The sequence below is a fragment of the Centrocercus urophasianus genome, unplaced genomic scaffold (assembly GCF_019232065.1).
Source record: "Centrocercus urophasianus isolate 14NV4802_14NV808 unplaced genomic scaffold, USGS_Curo_1.0 seq_14, whole genome shotgun sequence".
NCBI classification, from domain to species: Eukaryota; Metazoa; Chordata; class Aves; order Galliformes; family Phasianidae; genus Centrocercus; species Centrocercus urophasianus.
In genome coordinates, this window is record NW_024884586.1 from 8678195 (window position 1) to 8704506 (window position 26312).

A 26312-nucleotide genomic window follows, 5' to 3' on the forward strand; every position below is an offset into this window, starting at 1 on the left:
TTAGAGGCCAAACACACAGTCTGTCTGTCACAAGGGATGATCACCAAGCTGTTATTCTGTGAAATTACTGGAAACTCTTGACTGTCCTTCCCAACAGCTGTCAAATCTTGGCTGTGCAGCAGACAGCATTCGGGGTGGTATTTTTTTTCCTGCAAATAGAAATATAGTGAAAATCCAAATAAATGTGACCCCTGGGATCTGAATTTGCTGTCATCTGATGCCTTCATTTTTAATGATTTGATGCGGCTTCAGACAGCTTCACTCCCCAGCGAGCACTGCCTGGGCCCCACCACCATGACCTTCCCCTCTGGTCTAAGAGTTCTGCAATTTATGGCTGTAATGGATTGTGCTGCTGGCAACCACACGGCAACTTGTAACTAATATCTGTTATGAGAAAAGAGAAGGCTTCTCTGCACAAACACTGCTGTAGCTGCAGTGCGGTTGGGCTTTCCATCCACTTGGCACCTTTGAAGCAGGAAGGCACAAGTCAGAACGGAAGCACTAAGAGAAAGAGGCGAGGATGCTTAAATCATGGCAGTACCTTAACTCTGCAGTGCTAGGGGTGGTGGGGAGGAGAACCGTCTGACGCTCCAGTGGGCTCAGTGATACAAGGAAAGCACGATGCCTGAGTAGGTGATGTTAGGTTCAGTACTTCCTCAGTAGCAGCCTGGGGCATAAGGCTCTGAGTAGGTCAGCACATATAATCCAAAAAAACTTTTCTCCCACACGCAAATTCAGTGAAGCTTGTAGAGGATTCCGTATGTCCCAGTAAACCTCAAAGACAACCTTGGTCTTCCTGGGCAATTCCTCTTCAAGACTAGTACTCTCACATGCAAACATTTGCCTGCGTGCTGCAATGAGAGCATATGTTGCTGCTTGCAACATTGAACATTATTCAAAGGAATAATGCTCGTGCTATTAACACAACAGCACACACACTGTGAAAATGCTTATGCCCTCTCCTAGAGCCAAGCAGAGCACAGAGTTGTTATTCCCTTCTATGAAGCGTCCTGTCAAACAGCATCACTCTAATGCTATCTCCCCATTTGCCAATCACATCCAAAGAACACCCTGCAAAGAGATTCCCTGACTCCTAGCAAGACTTATTTTGTCAAATTTTCATCTGCTGAGAGCTGGAGATGTCAACATCGCCAAGATTTATCTCTTGTGCCTTGCTTCAGAGGGAGAAGTCTCTCTTTTACAGACAGAATTCTCATCCTGACAGCAGCAGCTATCGCTACACTGCACGGGTTAAATTACATCTTGAGCTATACAAAGCAATTACATTTCAATTAGTATTGTTTACTATCAGCTCATTTCTAAGTTATTTAAAAATATTAGTTAATAAAAAAAGCTTACAAAAAACAACAACACTTAAAACAAGAAATAATTTTAAAATGAGAAAGTGCTGAGAAAGACTGCTCCAGCAAGGAGACTTCAGACAGAGTCAGCTACTTCCTTTTGCTCTCAAGTCTTTTTTTCTATCCTTCACAGTCCTGCAATAAGGAGCCTTAGAGTCACTTGGCATGAACTGCTCTTTGAGGTCTTATCTGCTTTTGAGACGGATATTAACAGTGAGGATATTATGAATATTATTCAGCGTTGAGGAAAAGGAGCTATGTGTTCTTTGCATCTTCAGAAGTACGTGGAAAAATAAAAGAATGCTCACTTTTCCAACAGGTCAAGTCAAAAACAGACTGAGAGCAGTTCTCCCTGCATCTATACAATTCTTTTCTTGTACAAGCACAGAAAATAATGCCCTTCTTGTTCCCACTAGGAAAAGAACAAAGAAAAAGACTAATGATAGTAATTTTAAAAAATGAGAGTTTGCTCATTCAGTCAAAATTAATAAGCAGGCTCCATATGAACAGGAACATTAATGACAAGGGTCTTTGTACAAACATTCTGCCTCTAATAGAAACAGACTTGATTTGATAAGTGCTGCTTCAAAATAAGGGGCGGCCAGGGGTCAGCCAAGCACACTCCTGAGCAAACCAGAAATGGTCTGGATGAAAGAGATTAAAGTCTACCCTTAAAGCAATAAAAAGAAATAAGAATCCAGCACTGTGCATCTCAATTCAATCTTCCACCAAGCACAATGCTGAAGAACTTCATCTCAGGCTCAGGATATTTTTAAAGAAAAAAATCTTCAAGATGATTTTGAATTATTTAAAAGGATGTTACTTCTGATTTTTCAGCCTAGTTACAATAGCAATGGCTCCAATGACCAGAAACTTCAAAACTCATTTATTTAGCTAATAATCCCATCTCTTCCAATGTGACATATTGGGCCATCTCTACTACATTATTGATTTTGGCAAAAACGCAAAGTTCAGGGAATAATTTAAGTATTTGTAAAGTACTGCAAGGGAGAAAAAAGGAAAAAAAAAAAAAAAAGAAAAAGCACGCTTCACTTTTTTACTCCTCTTCCTAAACAGGATTTGAAACTTGCCTGCCTGCTTTGTTTTACATTCTTGTTGCTGATGACTCTGGGTCTGCAAGGATCTGGTAATAAGTTAATGAACAAGTAGTGCACAACTGCACATGCAGAACTGGAATTGAGAGGCAGGGTGGAGAGATAAAACACAACTCGTCTGGACATTTTCAAAAATACAGTATTGTGGCAGCAAGGAAAAGTTCAATAACATGCAACAGACCATCACCACTGACTTTCCAAGTAAGGACATTCTGACACAAATTCGAATTTGCTAATTCCACCCACTGCCAATCCAAGTCTCTAGGATCTGTTAGGAGTTGTTTGTGCTTGTGGCTGTGTCAAAAGTTCCCAAACCATGATATGCAACAAGAATATGGTGGGCTGTTCTTTTCCCCTGTGAAGCCCAGATACTGCCTGAATAACTAGCCATCTGTGCCTGTCCATGGACTGACACAGAGTCAAAAGCTATTTGCAGCCACTGCTGCTGTCGCTGTCACATGACACCCTACAATCTCTGCTTTCAGTTGCTCAGCAAGCATAGGTTGCGAAACCCCAGGCAATACTCTTAGTACAGAGGAGTGTGATAGGAGGATATCAAAGATTAAGAAAGGATATTACAGCAGTTCCTGAGCCTTGAAAGGCTGAATGAGGTATGAGGGGAAGTCTGGTTATGCTCACCAGTGGAGTGGTAGAATGGAGAAAGCTACTGGATGCCAAAGTACATCCAGCCAAAATCAAGTCTGGTGATACAGAAAAAGGAGAGAGCTGTGATGGGGGCACAGACGTGGTCTGAATACCTAAAGTCCTCAAATTTGCAGATGAAGCAGCTGACTGTCCTGGTGCTCTGCAAGAAGTTTCTTTCCCTCTCTGGCATTAGGAAAAGGAGGCCACAGCTGTGTCAGATAGGATGTCAGCATCCTCTGGAAACTGACTTACCCTGACCCTTACTCATCCACAATTAACCAGTTTAGCATTCAGCAAGCCAATGCCTATACTTTGCAGCGAGTTTACAAGATGATTTTTCATGAGATGTGCTAGAACAGGTCTAGGCAGAGCTAATTAAAGACATATTTAAAAGAACGTTTTATATTCTCTTGCTGGCAAGGAGAACATGATGAGATTTAAGAGCAAAGACTGCACTCACTGCAACACAAACCAAGTGTTTTATAGTTTAATGCCCCAGAATATGCAATTCCCTCCCAACAATTGCAATCACACTGAGAACATGCAGCCTCGGCATCTGAAAATCTACTCTGTCCTACTGTGCAAATTCCATAGCTGCAGGAAAAACAAAACCAAAAAATAAAAAATCCCCTTTCTTCTCTTTCCTATCAGGATTGCTGTGAAAAGGTCTCCAAGAGCATATACTTATCATACAACTGAATGTATAATGTCAAATAACAACCTCTCCAGTGGTGAGTTATTTATATGTAAAGTTGCCACAGCAAAGCACCACATTACTTCTGCTCTATTTAAGTGCTCACCGACTAATGCAGAGGTGAGAGAATCAGAAGAAATACCTGAACACAGCAGGACTGAGGGAAGCCAAGTTCATTTCAAGACTTGGTGTTTTGAGAACAGCCCTTGCCTTGGCTGAAGTATGGCCACAGTAAATGAGGTCAGCTTTGTGATGGTGGATGCAAATCCTGTGCAAATAAATGGTTCTGCCACAAGAACTTGTTTAATTTGGTGATGCCTGTTTTTGAGGGGGTTTTGGTACGTGTGAACACAGTCAGTCTGTGGAAGAACAAAGGCATTATAGGATGAAAAAGCAAGAACACTTGCATACAGCTCAGTCATATTCATGTCTTTTGAGAACGTAACACTCAATTTGGAAACCTCCTCTCCAAGCAATGCCTGTTGCCACTGATAAAGAGGAATGTATTCACTATCTTTTAAATAAAAACATTTCTTACCCATCCTGATTGTTTTTTCTCTGTTGTCATTACAATGTGAAAGCACAATGGCTTCCACATTGTAAAGCTGCCCACTGCTACCTGAATCCATTATAGGGAAAAGAGAATGGATGTCAAAATACAGTAAGCACAGTAAACTTCATTTGAGGCTCCTACAGAGCTACTAGGCATACCCTGAGCTTAGTATGAGATAACACCAGGTGGGAGAGCTTTATAAAAGGTGGTTTTAACAGGAACAAACTACATAGAAATATTGCTTATTAGAAAATCTGCATTTATGCTTCTATTAAAGGAATAATGCCTCACCTCAAAACAAAGCCCCAGCAAACTGAAGCTGTCACCAAAGAATCTCCATTTTTTAAAAGATTGCTTCCCAGCAAGCTTTTCTGATGGATGTCCTTGAAACCGTGCAGAGGCAAACAACTGCAGCACTAAAACCATCAATTGGCAGCTTGCTGTTGGTTGCACAATCTCTCTACAAGCCAGCTCCTATTCTGTTTTCTTCTCCCTCTCACAATGACCTCATTCAGTGTTGCTATCTCAGAGCCCATAGTACGGAACCATAGTTCCAAGGTTTCTTCCCCCACCCCATGACAAAAAGAGGTTTTTTACTTGAGATAAACTTAAATGCTTAATCCAGCTTAATTCCTCTGCACTTGGGAGTGAAAACAAATTTGCACATCTGCATCAGAAGGTTATGAAATTCTGACTTTGTTTCAGTCTGAAGCAAAGTCTAGGAATCAAACGCTCCAGAAATCTGAATCTAACATCATCTCTAATTTGCATCCCACGAGATCAGCTACTATGGAGTGAGAAGCATAGGAATGATACAGTAGTTAAGGTCAGGCCTTACTGCCTCCAGGTATTTATCAGGAAATGCTTTTGTTCCTTTAAGGATGTTTGTCTACTTGATTTTACACTAAGCTTTCCAAAAATCTCTCCTTGAATCTCTACAACTCTGTAAGTAATAATTTGCTAAGCCAAAACACTGCCAAAAAATTTATCAAATGACACATTTGTTTCCTTTTTACCTGCCTAGTTCCAGCCTTCTTCAGAAACCAACCAGCCACCTCTCCAGTGTTCAACCTCACCTTTACCTGAGATATGCTAGCCTTTACCATGTACTTCTGAGACCTTCAAGGCGCGTAGGTGCAAAAGAGAATGGGGAACACACACCAATGCCTGTGAGTCGTTTTCAGTTCAGAAAACCACAGGGCAAGCAGCTAAGGCCTGCTCGTGACCACCACTTCAACCCCACCTCCCCTTCACATCAGCCTGCCTTCCCGCACGGCTCTCCTCCCAGCACTGCGATGCTTCACGTGGGCTGCATTTTGCTGTGCCAGTGACTGCTTATTCCCAACTAGAAAAATAGTAACAGACCCATCATTAGCTCCTTCCGGGGTGCTGCTGGATGGATTCTGTATCACACCCCAACTCAATCCAATGAAGCCCTGGATATAAAACATAGTAAATAGTCGCTATAAAAGTAATAGTGTTACCAACAGCTTAGTACTCCTTACATCGTAAATACAGAATCAAAGGATTGACGTTTTGTAGTCATGCACAAATTGAAGTGTCTGGCAGATTTAGAAGCATCTGTAAAAGAGATCTATCCTATGCTCCTCTGTGCAACATAAATTAAAGTGTGCAACACAAAAATCCCTGGTTTAGCATGCAATCAAGCTTGTCCAAACCCTGCATCTCTGAGTCTTCGCACAAACACTGTGAAGCAGGGAGACAGGTCTGCGATGCTGGAATTACAGGATTCGTTTTCGTGCTTGCCACATACATTGTAAATGAGTGACTATGACATTTCATGATTATTTTTGTGCTGTCATACATAAATGACAATGATGATAGTGACCCCTCTTTGTTAAGCTGCTTGCAGTACAAAGACGAAAAACAGACATTAAACAAAGCATTTCTATCATTGTTATTATCAGCATGTTAAGCATTCACAGGATTGGAGAATAAGTGCTCGCATAAAAGAGAAGCAAATACTATTCAACCAATATAACAACAAAAATATAGCAAAAGCAAATTTTGGTTCAACACATCCTGAAATAGTGGATAGAGCGACCTTCATATTTAAAAATAATACAAAAAGTATATTCCAGTATGAAAAAAATAATCAATCTCCAGGACATCTGAACATTATTTTACATTGTGCTCCAACAAAACATCGTTAAAGCCTCCTATAAAATATCAGCAAGCCTTTAATTATTTTCCTTTTACTGGATAGACTACTATGAGTTGGCCCACATCCATTCTGACTAAGTGCAAGAGTTAAAATGAAAGTGCCTCTAGATGCTTGTGATTGGTATTCAGCCACTGGGATCGCAGTCAAATGTCTGAGTTGCCGTGAGGATGAGCAGAGCTGCACCAGCTCTGCAGGAAAGCCCACAGGAGCAGCTCTCAGGGCCAGCACCAGACCCATTTCCTGTGCTTCCACTGTTGAAGAGGCAATGCAGATGCTAAAACAGAAATGGTGCTCCTGAGGTGCGTTCTGAATACATGGCAGTCTACATGGTGTACCATAAAAGTCTTATTGGCTCATCCTAGAGATGACATACACAACTTGGCATGGATGTACAAGTTTTGCCAATATAACTGTTGCTAATAAAATCTTTCCATGCTATATCATATTTTCTCTTCCTCTAATTTTATAGAGATAAAGCAATATGATAAATAGGTAGATACAGACATTAGACCAGGGTAAGTATTTCCAAGTGTGGCAAATAAGAAATAAAGCTGCCCAGCTCTGACTGGCAGTAAGCTAGCAAGGTTTACATACAAGCACGGCCAACAAATCTGCGATTAGCACATGGGACTATTGCTTGCTGTGCAATCAGCATGTCCTCACTGAGCCAGCCTGTGGCTTAGAGGCATTTTGACATGGCACAACCCACACCAGGGATGGACAGTACTGCTGACACAAAGCACTGCCCCTTGCAGTATGTGGGCCAGGGAGCTCCGCTTGCCTCCATGTAGAGCCTGAAACAGTGGATGCTGGTTTGCATCCTGTCATCTCAGCTTGGTGCTTTATGTGCACAGCTGGCTAATGACTGTGTTGTATTATGTATAAAGCCATTTACTGTAATATGCTCGCGTTGTTAATATGCTGTAGAGTACTGTCACTCTGCTTAAGGGGCAACTTTGGGAAATATTAACGCTGGACGGTACAAAAACAAGGGCAATTCCGGTCCAGACGGTAAGAAGAATCCACCAAGTGGCCAAATATTTCCATCTGCTCAGCAAATAAAGAGACTTTGTTCCCTCAATTCATGCCTTCTGCTGTGAGCTGCCACACAACTAGTAGGGAAACACTGTGTTTGTAGCAGCCTGTGAGTGGCCTCTGCGTTCCTCATCTCTCAGCCCATGCATGGGGCTTTTGGGCTGTTCTGGCTGGTCCTGCCACTTGGACAGGTTTTTGGCAGCTTCCCCAGGGATGCTGAAGACAACAAGCCCTCTGTTGTGCCAAGAGAAATCAATGGTCTAAAGAGGTGAACTGGTCTCTAAGAGCTTGGTGCTGATTTCAACACTCTCCTTCTGAACATCCCACTGCCACATGCTTCTTGAAAGCATATAACAGCAAAAATATGTATATGAATATATACACACCCTTTGCTTCAGTCTGTACTGTACAGTTCAATTCTCTGATGTACTCTCATCCTAAAAGGCCCTTCCCTGCTCGATATAAAAGCAATGACATTCAGAACATAACGTATCTTCTCACTGTAACTTGCAATTGCAACTGACTTTTTTCCTTTTCTTTTTAACCACCTGTGTACTTTCAATGACATATCTCTAGAACATCAGACCTGAAGAACTTACTAAAGACTTCAAATACTGAAAAGTACCATAAAGAATCTAGAAAAAAAACCCAAATGACCTTATTGAGTACATTCTCAGAAGTTATGAATTGTGTGTAAAGATCCACTAACATCTCCCCCAGCATAAACATCCAGTGCAGTTTTGTTTCTCAAGCTTAATATGTGAAAGAGAACTCTAGGCCATTAGCTGTGAGTACACAGCAGCACACATCTCCAGAAGGAACTGTGCATGCTAACATCATCGAGCTATTTCATCCTTTTCCATCTTTCTGAGCAGGACTGTTTTCCAGAATGCAAATAACAGTGATGAAGAAGCTCTGGTTCTCTGGGGTGGGTAATCTGCTTCATGACCTACAACGATGGATCATCATCCCTGTTTCCTGCCTCATTGGAGAACGCCCTTGGTGTCTGTATATTCCTGCTTCAGCTCTCTGCTGGTACTTAGTGATGCTGCACGATATGGAAGTGAAATACTTCACTGGGTGACTGACATCCAGGTCTAATACGTGTTTAAGTCTTCCAGTCACAGTATAACAAACAAGTAGCGTTTCCTAAGATGCTCAGACACTTCCCCACATACCCAAACAGTCCCCAGCAGCCTTGTCATTACTTGTTCTGCATCCACAACATCGCCTGTTTGCAATGCTGACAAGATCAATGATTGATCACAATAATCATTGCAACATGCAGCACTCGAAGGCCATTCAACAATTTCAGTTCATTCAGAGGGAAGCCATCCATTAATGTTTCTGCGATCTCCATTATATCTCCAGGTTCCTGGATCTGTGCTGCCAGATAACCGGGCTCTGCTTGGATTAATTTGTTTGATAATGCTTCTGTTGGCTTGGGCTGCTGATAAATCTGCCTTGGACATGAAAATTCGAAAGAGGACTCCCCTCCCTGCTGTAGCTCTGCAGGCAAGACTCCCAGACAATTCAGTGGCAGCACCACATAGCAGCCACAATCACTGGCTTACAGATTTGCCATACAGACTGCATTCTCAGGCAGCTATGAACAGAGAAAGAACACCTAGCACGTGCCAATTCTTATCAGGAGAGGACAGACTGAACTGTGTTTGTTTATAACACCATTAATGTTTGCTAATATATTTTAATAAGCAAGTGAAAAGAAGAGGCTCTCAAATGCCTGGTTTTCCTTTGATGGAAAGAGAAGGAGAGAATCTAAATAAAAGTAGATATGTTTTCATACACAGAAAATAACAGAGTGTGAAGAGTTGTGATGTTTCTCTATGAATAGCACCTACAGAAGCAGGCTATACTTTCTTATTGTTGCTCTTGTTCTGAGAGCGGGGGAAGCTTGCCACTTTTTTGTATGAGGTGATTGTGTGTGTTTCTGTGGAGTTTTCACTCACTGATCCAAACCTACGGCACAATCACTATGAGGCTGCACCTATACTCTAAACATAAATGTGCAAAATAAGATCCTACACAGCAGATGAAACCTGAGGGTGTGTACAGCATTTGTTATTAACAGACATTTTACCTTTATCTCTCATTATAGTAAAGAACACACCAATAAGAGTAAAGGCATTCATGCTCACAAACACGTTTAGGCTGTCACAATTCATCCCTAAAGAAATGAAGATCATTGCACCAGTTAAAGTAAGCTCAGTTACAAAACTTGTGAGGAGGGCCTAGAGCTGCTGTTCTTTGCAACCCTTATTTATCAAAGTGTTTTCATGATGTGGATTGATTTCATGGCTGCATGGTTCAGTTTCTTACCTGTCTGGAAGGGGAGATGTTAGCATGTTGATTAATGAATGGAGAGTTTTTCCAATTATGCTGCTGTTTCTTTAAGCAATTCTCCATATTCCCTACCAATAATCCCAAAAGCTCACCACAATGAGTGTCTGGATGCTGATTCTGCACTCACAGGATGGTTTTTTCCCCCCTCTCTTCCACTAGAGATTAACAAACACCAATTGTTAAGTCGACATGGAAACCATCATACAGCTAACTCCAAATTCCGCAGGACACCAGACTGAAGCACAAGCTTGTCCATAAGGATAGTCACCACAACATTTATTAGAGCAGCTGCCAGCCTCATCATTTTCTATGAACATACTGTAGATTCAGAGCAGTTTTGACAGCAATGGCTGTTTCTGCCTGAGGGACATCACAAGCACCAGGATTGCAACACTCTGAGATACCCAATGTCAATTACTGCACAATGGAGAGAGCTCTTTTACCATGCATGGAATGTTTTACACACTAATGGCTGAAGTTACTTCACATTTCACTGAAACTATGATGAAAATACCACTTGGAAACCTGCCAAGGTACAGCTGCATGAGCTGAGGCTGTCATTTTGACTGAGTCACCAGTAAATAAAGGTTGTGACTTATTGTTTGCCTGGTGTGTGATCCTTGGTCTTCCAGCAGACCGTTGGAAAAGCAGATTAGAACTTAAGGAAGAAAAAGCAGTGTGTGACATACATCAGTGTTATGGCAGACATTGCTTTACAATTCCCCCAAAGACAGTATCATCTCTTATGAGCTATCATATTACTTTATTGTACTTGACACGATACTGCTGCTGAAGTGCCTTCCAAAGTAAAGCATATTTGTAATTTAGGATGCTCAGTAAGTAGAACTGCGTGCAAACAAGGAAGTAGGTCAGAGCAATCAGATTCAGACTGAACGACACGCCTAATGCACTGTTTGCCCTATTCTTCTGAAATTAAATATTTATTTAACTGAAGGCTGATAGATTTGCTCTGATCTTATTGGGAAAATAGCAAAAGCATAGAATGAAGACAGAATTAAAGGGTGCCAGCATAAATTAATATATCCTGAAACGTGAAAATACCTGCCTTTAAAAATATATATTAAGGACAACAGAGACCTCAGCCTCTCTCTCTGTACATTTTATTTCCATAGGTAAATAACTTGCATTTATTTTCAGCAAGACATTCTGCTCTAAGCACACCAAGTTAACTACAGCATAGTATTTGTATATATATGTACAAATGCACGTATGTGTGTGTGTGTGTGTGTGTGTGTGTGTGTGTGTGTGTGTGTAGCATACCCTCCCTCCAGAATAATCCAGTCACTCTGAGATGCGCTCTGTCTCACAGCCAGACTGCAGCAGGTACCCAAGCTACCTAGCAAGACGGTTGTTCAGGTACCTACCAAACATACCACATCATTTCTGTAATGTAAAAGCAGCCTTAGCACAACGGGCACGTAGTCAGCATTAAATCTTTCTCGAATCAAAGGCCTGAGCTTAATGCTTCTTAGCACGAGATTTCAGTAAGTTCACAATTACTGTTCAGAATTTCAATACAGATGAACTGAAAAGGACTGAAATGAGGTTCATCTGATGTTTAGTGCCTTTGCCAAATTGAGAATCGAGAATGTGAACCAGAAACTAGTACAGTTAAATTTACACCAGTTTCAGCAGGAACTGGAAGGAAAAGAAGGGGTTTGAATAGGTAATTCTAGTATCTTACACTTAGAAGAATTCTGATACGTTTTAAGGTTAGTCTTCAGCTAGCAGTCCCTTCTCCTTTGACCCATACTCCACTTAGGCAAGACACTGAGCTCTTCTCCATCAGTGATCCAGAAAATTAGGAAAATAGGTCATACATAAGGAAAGCTAGAGAAACTAATAGTTTAGGAGAGAGGTGACTCAAGAGGAACACAGTCACATTCTATAAATATCTTCAAGACAATAACATAAATGTATAAATGAAAGAAGGGAATTACTCAGTCTCAGAAGTTGGTAGGTAAGCTGGCAGTGTAAGTTAAGGAAAGGAATCTCTGGTAAGTGAACACTATCTCCAAGGAAGTTGGGCAGGAACCATTACTGTAAATATTCAAGAATGGGTGCAATCAGATACTAGTTTGAAAGATGCATTGAACAGATCTGCAAGAACTCTGGAGCTCGATTAGAAGATTCTAAGGCATCTTTTCTGACGCTTCTTTCTGTATCAATGACATAAGCCCTAGAAAAAGGAAAAGTCCCATTCACCAATCTAAATGTGGCTGATTAAATTACAATTATCTGTAATCAGGTACTCCACTGACTTAGCACCTGTCATCCACTGCCTAACAGCAATGTGCTAATTTGGAAGGTACTACAACATCGACAAAAAATCCTAGATGCTGATTATACTATTAGTAACATCAAATCTATCTGCTTATTGATATAAATAGCAATATTAATTCCATCAGGCATCAGCAGAGATATTGAATGACACCACACACAGTAATTTCCCTGAACGACTCAATTGGGTTATTGAGAAATATTACTAACTTGCACAGCTGCACCTGGCCTGCCTGAGGCACTAATGGCACCAATCTCTTTACTTCCTGTCAAACAAGTAGCCAGTGAAGTTCAGTGACATATTTTTACTCAAGTTTAAAAAAAATAAATAAATCCTTCAGCATACGAAAACTGCAATTGCAAAGCCAGATAGTATCAGGTTGCCTGGTGCACTTTAGGTCTCTCCCCAGTACACGTGCATTGGGGCACACTGCCAAAAATTGCTTCCATGGGAATCGTGGCTCCTTTAGTGACCCTGCAGCCACTTGGCATTTCTTCTCAACCTCCACATTCAATGTGTTGCACCACATTTTACTTCTGCATACCCATGAAGACTGACAGTGGTGGCACCACTTTACCAGGCTTTTCTTTGTTGCACAAACTAGCTCAGAAGATTTCACGTTTTGCCTCAATATTCCTACAACATTTTGCATTTTGATAATTTTATTTTTGGCAGACATCAAAGTGAAGCCAAAATAGCAAAAATTCTACATTTAATCAACAAACTTGAAATCCCAGAGTGCCATTCTCCAAAGTATTTATCACTTCTATGACACCCCATACATGCAGAGCACAGATCCAAGTAGTCACACGTGCAGCTGGGAACGCTCAGCATTTATGCAAATGTGGCCTAGCAAACACCCCACCACATTCCCACATCATTAGGAATGTGCAACTGTGGCTCTGAATAGTTTGGCACTGCACAGCCTTACCCACTGCCTGTCAGTAATCCCTGGCCCCGTTTACTGTAGAATTTTCAAACACGATAAGGGCTCGATTGAGATCAGACTCATTCCTTTCCAACCTTCCCCTGTTTCCAGCATGAGAAAGGCACTCTGTGAAACAAAACGGTAGTGTCTCTATCAAAGTACATAAGCACCCAAATGAGACAGCTAGAATTCTTACGTCTATGGCATAGAAGAGCTATTAAGTTCCTAGCTGATGCCACTTTTGAAAAACAAATATTATCCTAGGCAACAAATAACACCCTCACTAGATTAAAAAGTGTTCTATTCCACAGTTTCTTACAAGTTTTCAGAAACAAAGACAGCCTGGATGTCATGGTAAACCAGGAGCACACGTGGGCTCAGCAATAACTATGCTGTGCCTCTTCTTCCCTATATAAAAATTCACAGATGAATAGGGTTTTTTTTCCTGAAAAAATCAGAAAGATCTACGTGGTGGAACGGTGATACAGAAAGTGAAATGATAAAGGAACTAAGGCAAATAGAAAGGTTCTATAAAGCAAAAGTGCTCACCCACCTCTGAAGACCCAGGCTCCCAGGGAAAACTCCACAAGGGAGAGAACTCCAACCAGAGATCCTTCCCCAGTCCCAATCAGCCTGTAAATGAGGTCTGAGAGGGGTCACGAGATGAACTGCCTTCACCTGTGCTCCCAGGGCTGACTGGGTCTTCCCCAGGTGCTCAATCAGTGGTTCAGGCTGTGACCCAACAGTTCCCTACAAGTATGAACTAGTTTAATCACATCCTGCTTTACTCCAAACCTGTGGCCATTCTGTCCCAGCATCACATAATGAGGAAATTTTTAAAAACATCTTAGCAAGGACTTTTTTTTGTTCAGTATATGTATTAAATCTGGCAATCTACATCTCTGCTTCATAACTGGTTCCAATCACATGTTATCATCGCTTAAACGGTGCTTGCAGTTTTTGGTAAGCATATTTGTGCACTGCTTAGCTTTTTTTTATCAGCTAGATCTTCAAATATTTGATTTGCAAGTGAGTATGATTTTTCAACCCAGCTACTCTCCCCATTTCACCTGTTTTTGATTAAGTTATAAATACACTCAGGATTCGGTGGTTTAGCAAAGTACTATTAGACAACGACCCCTGAGAACAGTAAACGCGCAAAAAAAAGCAGCCTCAGCCATAACAAGGGTTACAACACAGAGAAGCAATTCCTGGCTCTCCACATGCAGCACTGGATGGGGCCCTGGACTGCCTGATGTGGTGGGTGGTAGCCCTGCCCACAGCAGGAAGTTGGAACTGGGTAGAGTTTAAGGTTCCTTCCCACCTAATCCGTTCAAAGATTTGAAAGATCATTATTACAGATCACAGGGTGCTCAGTTCTGCTTGACAAGTACCAAGGTGGTTGCAGGCATCTTAAAGCAAGTGCCAGAGAAGATCATGAAAGTGTTTTAGGAAAAACATCCTGATAATGAAAAACTAAGAAGCTTTTGACATGTTTAGGACAATGAAGAATAAAACTAGAGGTGACATGAACACTATGAAACCTTGAAAAAGGGTAAGATCTCTCAGTGAAAATACAATTAAGTATTAAAACTTATTACCAGGAAAGATGATTAGCTTGCCTGGGCCTGGAGATGTTTAAATATACATGAAATGCTGCTTCTGCAAAAAATTTTATGGCCTAAATGGTTGGAACAGGAAAGAGGGAAATCAAACTAAAAGTTCCCAGATAACCCTTCCAGCTTGGATGTCTAATAATTCTCTTCCAAAATGGTATGGACTTCACTCCCATCAATCTCATCCTGCAGTTCTGCATTGCAGCACAGGCAAAGTCAGTACTTCGGTGCTCAGTAGTTGGAATCAGGAAGAACTTTCCCACTGCTGCATGCTTGTTGAGGCAAGCTGTGGCTTTCCCTAGTCTGAGCATTCCTTCCTGCCCCAGGGCATCACAGCGGCTGCAGACAGAGCTGAGGCACTGAACAGAGAGCAACTGCTGTGCTATTTGAAAGAGTCCTTTCTTCAGAGATGGCTGTTGAGTGTTACTTGGATGCTCAAGAGCATGCAGATCATTTGATCTGAAGTTGAAAAAGAATTTTCTGAGGACCTTGGGGGATTTTTTTTCTTTTTTTTTCTTTTTTTGCCTATCTCCATAGCACGGTGCGTAGTTTGCTGATAGAATCGTCTGGACATATTTCAATTAATATGTTTCTCATCTCTGCTGCTCTCTGTAGCATAGTTTAATTTCCCGAGAAAAGCAACTCTTCAGACTACCTGGTCTTTGGTCTTAATATACAGATCCCTGATTGAGCATCTGAGTACAAAATTATTTACTGTAATATTGTCTCTACTTCCTTCAGTGTCCAAAGCACGTAAATAACACTCAATTTACCGTACAGAAAAAAAACAAAATACAACAGACTGGACTCCGAAGAATCACAGTTTCACAATTCAATTTATCCAGCTCCTTTGGGTATCGTATTTGCCCTCTGTATTAACAACGTATGTAGGAAAAGCAAAGAGCAGTTACTCAGCTCTGATGTACCAATTACACAGGGCTGGACGGTGCATCTATTTCTGCAGGCTGCCAACTAAGTTATGCTCACAGCCGACAGACAAACACTCTGACCTTTGTGGTCAGCCTGCAAGGTTGTTCACACTGCCTGGCTTTACGCATCTAAGTGCTAAAGTTTGATCTTAATTCCTGATATCGTCAAGTGAAAGAGCCTCCTCTGGAGTTTATTGAGATGAATATCTTCTCTAAATCTAAGCAGACGTATGTCCACTAGGACCAACTCCAGTCCGCTTTTTAAAATCATCTCACATTAATTAGCTCATTTGTGTGTATCTCTCTGTGTCTACACATGCATACATGAACTTCAGGTTCTTGGCTACAGCATAAAAGCCAAGCCAAAGGACAGACATAGAGCTATCACAGAGAGACTAAGTGCAGCCCAAAGCCAGGCGGTACAAATTGTTTAAATTTTTAAATTTCTTTTTCCATTCAGGATCTGTCTTGTTGCTTTGTGGAGCTGCCAAACTTTCCTGATATTCTTAACAGGAGATTATTTCTGTGTCATTTCCCTTGTGACAGACTGGCAGCATTTCTCCTAGGACATGCGGCAGACTCAGGTGCACTCTGACTTGCAGAATCCCCAGAGAATGGCCTTTGCACAGCTCGCATTTCCAGCTGCACCTATCACTATTGCAGTATTGGGACCAAAGAGGAAACACAAACAGCTTTTCAGGGAACCTGACTCAAAAGATGCAAATCCTGCTTCAACTCAAAATGACCTGGGAGGAAAAACGTAAGGTCTGGGTGGTGGCAAAGAAAGAACTAGAGAGCTTAAGTCATCAGGGTCACCTCCAGCCACAAACAACATTTTTTCATTCATGAAGCACAACAGCAGATTTGAGAAGCAAAACCTGAGAAATTAAAGTCAGTTTTGATTCTAATTTCTGTATTTGGAGGCCTCCACTTGGACTTTTCACCTGGGACAGCCTCTGTCCTGCAAACACGGGACCCTAAGGACTTTTTCATGTCCTGGAGCACTTTCAATGGATTCTTGTTATCTGAGATGCTCAAAGGGTTCTTCCAATCCCACTGCTCTTTACACACTTTAAAATATCCCTTTTCATATTTGATAACTGATCTTTGCCAAGTTTCCCATAGTGGAGACTCAGTCCAGTTCTACATACACCAGAGAAGTTTGATGCTGTTCTCTTAGAATGAGGACAAGGACACACTTACCAGGAGAACATCTCAATGAGCAAAAGAAAACTCAAGTCCCAAGAATACTGCCAAATACATTCGGGGGGGTGGGAACAAACAAACAAAAACCCCAACAAAATAGAAGAAAGGGAATCTTAAATATTCCACTGTTAAGAGACAGGAGGAGGAGGAGGCAGTCAGAAGGTTTGGTTAGCAAAACTGCAGAAGAGAAAATGTGTTTGGCAGTCTGTCACAGTGGCATTAGGTTAGTTCACCTAGAACTCTGTTTTCAGAATGAATGGGAAAAAAGAAAATCTGTAATACCATTTCCAGAAATTTTCAGCTTTCCAGAATTAAATGGCAGAAAGTAGTTTTATCTCCACAGCAAAACATTAAGTTTGGGAGAGAACTCGCTCTAGGCCACTTGTCTCTTCCTCCTCCTCCGAAGAGAAACATCAACAAGGATGATTATCAGCCCTTTCCCAAAGATCAACTACGTCCCCTGGAGTTTGGTTGTCTGGTACCCAACACTCAGCATGGTGCAGAACAGCCACGAGATGCTAGCTCAGCTTTCTTGTAAAAAATAGCTATTGAGCTATGAGACAGTCCATAAGTTAAAGCCAAGCAAGACAGAAAGAAATGAAACTGGGGAATCAGTACTAGTCAATGACTGGAGAAAAATACTGCCATGAGGCAGTTATAAAACTCCAAGAAAAAAAGAAGAGAATCAGAGAGCAAGAACTATCTAGGATCAGCTTAACTGTGGAAGTAAGCACTTTCCCACCTGGCTAACTGGTTATGAACTCACCACACACTGGGTCACCATACCAGCACTAGAGACATATTAATGCTCTGCTGGACTCTTAGCACTTTTGTTTTGGCTCTCTACTGTATGCTTTAGACAATAAATAATCACTGTGTACTCTTCAATAGCGTACATTCTACTTGCAATCTCTCTGCTTGCAGTCAGAGATGCCCCAGCAAAAGTGATCCAGTAGAGGGAGGGGGGTTACACAGAGTTTTTGAGTCTGCAGAAGCAATTTGCCAGCACATTAAAGTGATAAGCATCACAACCAGTCTCTTCCACAGGGCTGCAAAGGAGAACCAGAGAAAAACATTTCTTATTTTGTTCATGGCTTCGCAACTTAGAGGCAGGCAACATGCTGATAGAGACATGAAGGCAAGTGCATCGGATCACTCTATCTTTTTGAATAGCATGCCAACAACGGTATAATCTTTCTATGAATACCCAATATATATCTTGGAACACGATATCCCAAAAGCACAGCAAAAGGGGCTCAAGAGAAAGAAAAGGACTGAGTGACAGTGTTGCTGTTGCTACTGCCATGACTGCTGCTTACCCTGACTGCTGATAGAAAAAGCACAAACAGATGACAGCTGCTCAGAGCCAAGGCTGACAGATCAGCTCTTGATTTTCCATAAAGAAGCAACACATCTGAATTTCTCTGCTCTCCAACGGGAATTTGAGAGTGCTCTTTCCAAACTCCCTGCCAGTAACTATGCACTCTAAGGTACCTCTTTAGGAGATGTCCCACGAAGTTAATCTCTTATCTAGTAGGATCAGTGCAATTATCAGGATTAACATATTCACTGCAAGATGCAGTCTCTGCCTGATTTCTGCCTCTCTGCCTCTCCCCTCCCTCTGTTAATTTTTTTCTTTTTACAAGGTTTATATCTTTTCATTTCATCAGCGTCACATGAACTTAAAGTTTTAAAAGAATTAAAGCTTTTGCACCTGTTTACAGAATGGGAATATGGACAAACTACAGGCCAACATACTTTGGTTTTGCCTGGGTTTTGAAAGGAAAGATGGAAGTAACACAGTAGGCAGCTATTAAAGAAGAGAGTTGATGCAGGGAACCAGAGCAAACACTGAGAACACGTCTTTAAATTAAAACTCATATTGAAGTCCTGTGGCTCTACTGACTTCAATACAAGCTGAAATGGGATGGAGGTAGAATTCTATGGATATTCTGAAAAAATCATAGGATGCAGCATTACCTTAAAGTTGACTGAAAAAGAAGAAAAAAAACTTAAAAAAGATTTCTTTCTTTTTTTTTTTTATGTTGAAAAACTGTACTGAAATTGCAAAGTATGGTCTCTCTTCTTTGGATAAATAAGCAAACACTGAAGGATCTTCAGCATTAATCCTCAGTGGGCTTTTTTCTTTTGCACATTGCATTCTGCCAGTGTGGTGCCCACTGGGACCAAATATGTCAAGGCATTTAGCGAAAGGAGAAAAAAATGCTGTACTTCTATAAGATCTGTAAACAAAGTTTGGACATGAACAAAAATATCCCCATTACTGGGACCTTCACGCCCATACCTGAGAACAGAATTCAGTACTGTTCATCCTTAAATCCCTAAGTTGGATCAGTGCACTGAACTCCCTACAGAGGACATCAGAAACTACTTTCAGTTTCTCTCGGTCTCAAGGTCCTATCTGACTGCATTTCATTCTAATCTCTGAAATGGGAAAAAAAATTATGACAATATAGCATGCTTATATTTATTCCACACTCTTTGTGACCTTTCTGGATAGGATTCATCTCTGTTTCCTTCCCTTTACTGTTATTTTCTGAGATTTTGCTTCTTTATGAACCTTTCCTTCAACACCAGAGAGATGAGACCCTAGACCTACCTCACTTGTCCTTCATTTTAGACCTTAACAATTACCTGTTCCACTTCACTCGAAGCATCTTCCACTCATCACTTTACCTGTGCTGCTTTATCCCTTTCTCTCCCTTTCTGAACCAGTGCACAACTTCCCCTAATCTCAATTTATGCCTTTTCTCATAGCTCCAGTATTGTTATATCACGTAGGGAATGACAACAAAACTGGCATTTTGACCAATACCTTTCTAAAGTTCCAGGCGCATACTTCATCCTTAGCCTTGCTCCACAGGGATATATGGAAAACTTGTCAAGTCAGGAGGAGTTGAGGCTTACAAGAAAGCAAGTACCTTGAAGAAAAGGACTGCCTGACAGTCCCTGACAGGCTTTCAGATGGGCAATCAGAAGGAGGAACAGGTACAAGACATGGAAGCCCAGAGGCTAAATCAGGTCTACAAAGCTGCTTCACTATAATGGAAAGATCCCTCTTGACTTTTTTAGTTCTGCTTCTCATTGATACTGTGCCATATACAATCAATAAAAACTCAATGGATTGTTACTGCTGCTATTTGAATATATCTTTTACTTTTCTCCAAATGAGTTCCTGTTTGCTAAATTAAATTTCAAAGGCAAAAATAATCACTCACTGACATGTTTGCTCCTTTGTTTTCACTAAAAACCAAATTTAATGAAAACAAACTTTTCATCAGATAATCAGCATCCACTGAACTCTGAACTTCAGCTTCAGGCCAAAGGCTAGTAATAATAATACCTGAATTAGCCACATACAACAACACATCCCTACTCTCCCTGGATCCCAGGGCTGAGGCATTTGCATGAATCCCTAAGGCACTGAATTGCTGATCCAGATCAACAGAGCTTTCAAATGCAGTGTCTTGTTGATACCCTCTATAAAACACAACCATATCTCAGAAATGCTGATCCACACTAATGCACTTACTTCCCAGTACTTCAGTATACAGTCCAATAAAAATATTAATGCACTAGAAGTGCTGATGCAGCCCCATTAAAGCAAGATTTCCTCACCATAGAAGCATCCTGGTTTTCTTCCTTATGAGCTATGCTTTCAGCAAGTGTCAGACTGGAGCCTCCTGAAGAGGAGACAACATTAAACAGTTCAGTCCTCATCAGTCAGACAAGGTTACAGCGATTCCAAACTAATGGTATACTTCTTGCCAAGGAGGCAGGGAGAGGGCAAACATGAAAAAGCATCCTGGCAGATGAAAGAAAGAAGGAACGACATACACTGAAGTTACTATGCTCTTGGGTAGAAACAATTTTCTTCTGCTTTATTTGGTTGCATATATCAGGTTGGAGGCCCTACAAGGATAGAGAAATGCACTTCCCTAGGTGTGTCAAGAAAGAACACAGTACTCTGAGGAAGAGTGTGCACTGCCTCCTTACTGCAACGGAGTGACATCCACCAGCCCACTCATTCCTCCACTCCGTCACCAAAGGTGCGTAGATTTGCGAGCAGAAGTTTCTTATCATATTGTCTAAAGCACTCTTTTAACCACTACAAGGAGTCCTGTGCAAGGCACACGATGCTATAGTATAACCATGTATAGTATATATAGTACATATAGTATGCTATAGTATAACCATGGCTCACAAAAATGGCCTTTATGTAGCCTCAGATTTTAGATATTGTCTGTTAGGAAAAACACTGTTGAAGAACATCACATGTTCTGCTGCAATAACATGACACAGGAAAAAATGGCTGATGTTGGATCTGATCCGTTTTTCTGAAGTCTAAAACTCTCCTTTTAAAGCACGAATGATTTAAAATGGGAAATTCCTCTGTTTCCACTTCCAAGTACACTGTATCACTTTGAAATGCAATGTCAAAGTGCAATGACAAAGGCAAATACAACAGTCAATGTACTCGTTCTGTTTAACTGTATACTTTGTGGCCTTTGGATGCATACTTTTGCAAATAAAGTGATTTTATATATCATTAAACATGAGCATTGATCCAAATAAACAAAATTGCTCCAGAATGTGTCATTAAAGTGAGTAAACTGGATGCACTGAGGTAGTCCACTCTGAAGACTTCACATATTCTTAACCAAGATCTGCACTAACGAAAAGGCAAAGGATATTGGAAAGAAGATCAAGAGATCTTCATGATTTAAAGTACATCAGTAGAAGTTAGATTGTGAAGTAAATAAGTAAAAACTGAATGTGAAATACTATTACAGGCAGAGTCCAAAAAGCAGACTTGACACAATGTAATCTATGGCCAAAATAAATAACGTACATCAAATCAGCCTGGTTTCCTCAGATGAGGCCGATGCATTGACGCTGTCTTCCACATAACCACTCGTTCCTCCTCTGCATCAATTTTAAATAAATTCACTTTCAAACTTGAGAGTAAGAGAAGCTGTTTGCAAGGGGATACAGGTCCTGTAAGTTTTGTAAACGTCAACAGCTGCAAAGAGGAGAGAAAGTCATACCTGTGGCTGCAGTGAGGAAGATGACCAAAGAGCCATTAGTCAGCCTCTGGCGGAGACTAATCAGTACTTGTGTGATGTGCATGCTGGTTAGCCAAAGAGCATGCGTTCGGCTCCAAATTTTATCAGAGATGAGCAAAGTCTCTCGACCTCTACGCAGGCGATGCATGGAGATTTACTCAGCACACATAAAACCACTGCAAATGTTGATTTGCTAGATTGCCAAGAGTCAGAAATCACATCAGTGTGGATGGTATAAAACACTAAACCACTGATCGTAAGAAAAAATGGTGGGAGCCGTGAATATGTTAAGCTTTTAGGTCCATTTCCATGAGTGCTGGCTATGGAGGTGAGATGCTGGCAGTGGGGTGGGGGCTGCTGTGGGCAGAGGTCAGGGCTGACCCTTGAGGGAACAAAAAGAGTGGGAAGAGCACCAAGGCTAAAGGAAGAGGAGCAGGTTTCCTCAGCATTGTTTTAGCAGTCATCTTTGCATTTCTCACAATGCAAATTATTTTAATTGGCAATAAATTAAAGCTAATTTTCCCCACATTGAACCTGCTCTGCCTGCAACAGTAACTGATAAATGATCTCTTTGCTCTTATTGCCAGTTAGAAGCTCTCCTGCTCCTGCTCTCCCTACATGCTTGCTGGATGCTGCAGGGTGGAGGTGGGAGCATCGGTGTCTGACAAGCTTCACCCACCCCCAGGCCTACTACTATTTATTCAAATACATACATCATATTGACTCTAGGATACTCAAAACCCAGCTCAGAATATGTAAGTGACAACTAATGTACAGCAGCACAATCTTCTTAAGTGTTCAAAGATGAAATAACCTCCACTGCAATTAAATGCTCTCTGCACCATTACTTATCAAAGCAATAACCAACAGATTTTTTTCCAACCTACTGGGGTGCCCATGGACACTTAGAAACTTCAGTTTGCAGCTAGTAGAGAAAAAGAAAGCTTGACAAGAAAGTACCAAAAGCACAGAGTAATCCTCAAGTTAAAATAAGGTTGCTAAAATGAATTTTGAGTCTGAATTAATCTGATAATGGCTATTAATGAGTCTCCTGTTGTTAGATAGAATAGGCCGGAAGACTAGCAGGTGGCATATGCTAAAAATACACATTTGCATTCCTTGAGCTCCAGGAACTGACTAATTATCTACCAGCACCTTTTTCTTATTTTAAGAAGTCTTCATTCAGATTAATTTTAAACAAACACAAAAACATACTGTTTCTCACAACACCAGTTTGGCCAGCAGAGAGATAGAAACAGATAGAATGAACTGTACCATATCTATACGTATACGCTTCTGTTTACCGTACTCTTTTCCCGATTCTCTAAAACACCAACAGTTCCCTTTTAAATAAATTCAGAAACATCACTACAAAATTTACAGGCCACCAAAATCAGAAACTACAATGGGTTTTGAGCATGCAAGGCAAACACAGACTGTGTTCTGGCCTTCCACGCAAGGGTGCCACTTAACCTAACCAGACTGGATTCAGAAAAATCACCAAGACAGTTTTCATTTTCAGAAACCTCTGGAAGAAGTCAGAGTTCCTTTTACTTCAGATTTATTGAAAATTACATCACTACACCAGCACAACAGAACACGGGATTAAACATCACCTAGAAACTACCAACCTGTTCCAGTGCCCAAATTAGGATTCTTCTTCATAGAGCAATTTAATAACTTACTTCCAATGTACTGATCTACTGCACATTTCAATGCATTGAGCTTTTTGTTGACAGCGCTATACACACTTGTGCATCACCGTACATTTCTGTACCAATATGGAACAAAATTGAGACCTTACGTGTAGGAAAATCTCAGGAAGGGAGAACTGGAAAAACATGTACCAAAGTAAACTAAGGCCACTACAGCTGCTGCAGTCCTTCCTTCCATAAATGCATTAATGTCTGTGGAACACAATTAAATTTGATTTTATTTTACAGCGCTCCATCAGAGTAATATATTTCAAAATACAGTTATGGAACAAATTAAGTATTGTTATAACTTGGTACAGTCTCTCTCCTAAGTAGGCTATCACTGAACTGGTGAAGCTGGGGACAGATCTGTAACTACAACAGCCAAATATATTTTACTCTGCTAATTTAGTGCAGTTCCTTGTCAGTCAGATTTATTGACATTACAATTTGTTTCATTGAACTGATAAAGACTGGCAGGTGACATACATATATTATTTTATTTTTTTATACGTTCCACAAAATGTTAAAAAATGCAACCATGTAATCGGAAATAGGCAGAAGAAAACCTACTTTGATGTTACACAAGTAAAAATGAGACACAGGGAGACACACAGGATTCTGCTGGAAAGACAGGAGTGAATACGGACTTGTATTCCTGGAATACACTCATCACTAAAACTTTCTTCTTTTTGAATGCTCCCACAAGCACAACTCCTCATTTACAGTCCAGTAGTTCTTTTCAAATGAACACCTTAGAGTATTTTTGAATGAAAAAAAGTAAATTCTGTAGCTCCCCTAGGAGAATTAGTACTGAAATGATTTCCAAAAAAAAAACCTAAAAAAACCTAACCTCCTAAGCTAACAACAGGCATTTTCATTCTGTAAGTCAAAAGAATTTTCAGCCTCCAAGGAAATGGTGAAGCTGAAGAATTCAGGCAGAAAAGAAACATAAATGACCGTGTACAAAATAAATGCACTGCTGCATAAAGGAAGAACAAACACAGGTAAGGGTGACAGAAACATTAAATTACTTCCAAATAATTAGGACTGCCCTTTCTCCAACTCAGAGGTTCATTATCTAATGACATCTGTTGACTTCACTGTGAATAACACGCTCTGGTCAGGAAGTTACTTTTTAAACCCAAACTGACTACTTATGCCCTCTGCAAGACCTGTCTGCCAAACAAACAATAAATGGCTTAGGGAACAGAGAAAGGCCAGAATTATAGTTTTCTGCAAAAGGGCAATGTGATATTTAGCCTTACATATTTAGAAAGGCATACAACAGCATGAATAACAACTTCAACTAAACAGAATTTCCCTTATTAAACTGTTTACCCTGTCAAGTTGATTTCTGGCAGGGAATGTCAGCAGCAGCAAGCTCTGAAGACCTGATGCAGAGAGTTTTTTTAAAAGGCAAGCGTGCATAGGATAAGTCTATTTCTAGCACCAAAGCAGAAATCATTCAAATCCCAAAGACTTTGACACAGCAGAAGCATGCCTCTGGCTGCACTGTTTTGGAAAATTTCAGTCTCGCCAGTTCAGACATTTCCCAGAAGAAAGTTACAGAAAAACACACTCTTTTACTCAACTTTAAAATTGAAAGAAAAAAATATTTTCTTTAAGAAGCTCAAGACCTGCAGTGGGGAACTGCAATTTGGCAGAGAAATTGCTTTCCAAGAATAACTTGTAAGCCTTTAAAATAAACTACAGCTAAATTCTCCTTAGCAAAGATGTTTAAGCAGGTTGCAGCCTGTTCACCTCGAGACACATCTACAGGAGGCCAGTCAGGGTTTTCTGTACAAATGCAGATTCCTCACCTAGCTTCAGCATCAAAAACACATACACAGTTTCTTGTTTCTTCCCAAACTCTGACAGGATGAAGGAAAACACAAAACAAAACAAAAACAACCAGAAGATGTAAAGGTATGAGCAACGCACAAGAAGGCTGGTGGTGAAAGGCAGGGAAGCATTCAAATTTATGAAGATGAGGCAGAAGAAACATTTTCACCCATGAAACAAAGAAACCAAAAAAACCCAACTCCCTCTCCCCCAAACAAAACAAAGCAACAGCTCTACCTGCAAAGCCTGGAAACGAATCTAAAATATGAGTCTCAAAATTTCGCAAATACCTTTCCTGTTAGCAAGTATCCATGTATCCGTGCATCTATCACTTGAAAATGCATGTCTTATTTCTGTTTGCATTAACACCTCATCCTACTGTTGTTTTAGTCTTCCGCTGGCAAGAGTGGTAGAAGTCTGATGGGGGAAAATGAAGCATCTTTTTCACTGATATACGATGAGACTGCCATTATTACTGGAAAATTAGCATATTTCTAATGTAATTATTAAATCTTTACCATTAGGCAGTGAACACAGAGAAGCTAAACGAGTGCTACAGAGGTTACTTGAATTGTAGTATTTCCTCATTTTAGAAGCAGTTTAGTTTTACTAAGATTCTTTTGGGGATTTTTTTTTGGCATACAATTGCACACAGACTGTAGGTATTTATGCACAGTTTTATGATGGCAATGAAAGCCTCCTGTTTGCCTTTATTCTGAGACAGGGAATACGCACACAAAAAAATCTGCATCA

General features: G+C 40.7%; 1 protein-coding gene across 7 annotated transcripts in view; it reads right to left on the reverse strand.

Annotated features, from left to right (window-relative positions):
• Positions 1-26312, reverse strand: part of TSPAN4 (tetraspanin 4) — a 393641-nt gene that overhangs the window by 97931 nt on the left and 269398 nt on the right. Inside the window, exon 1 of one of the 7 annotated variants that reach the window (XM_042814268.1) lies at positions 22003-22081. The exons of the other annotated variants lie outside the window; for them this stretch is intronic. Within the exon in view, the coding sequence (XP_042670202.1) occupies positions 22003-22038 (36 nt within the window). The 5' untranslated portion in view covers positions 22039-22081. Of the gene's footprint in view, positions 1-22002; positions 22082-26312 lie in introns of those variants that run through there. 7 annotated transcript variants of the gene reach the window in all.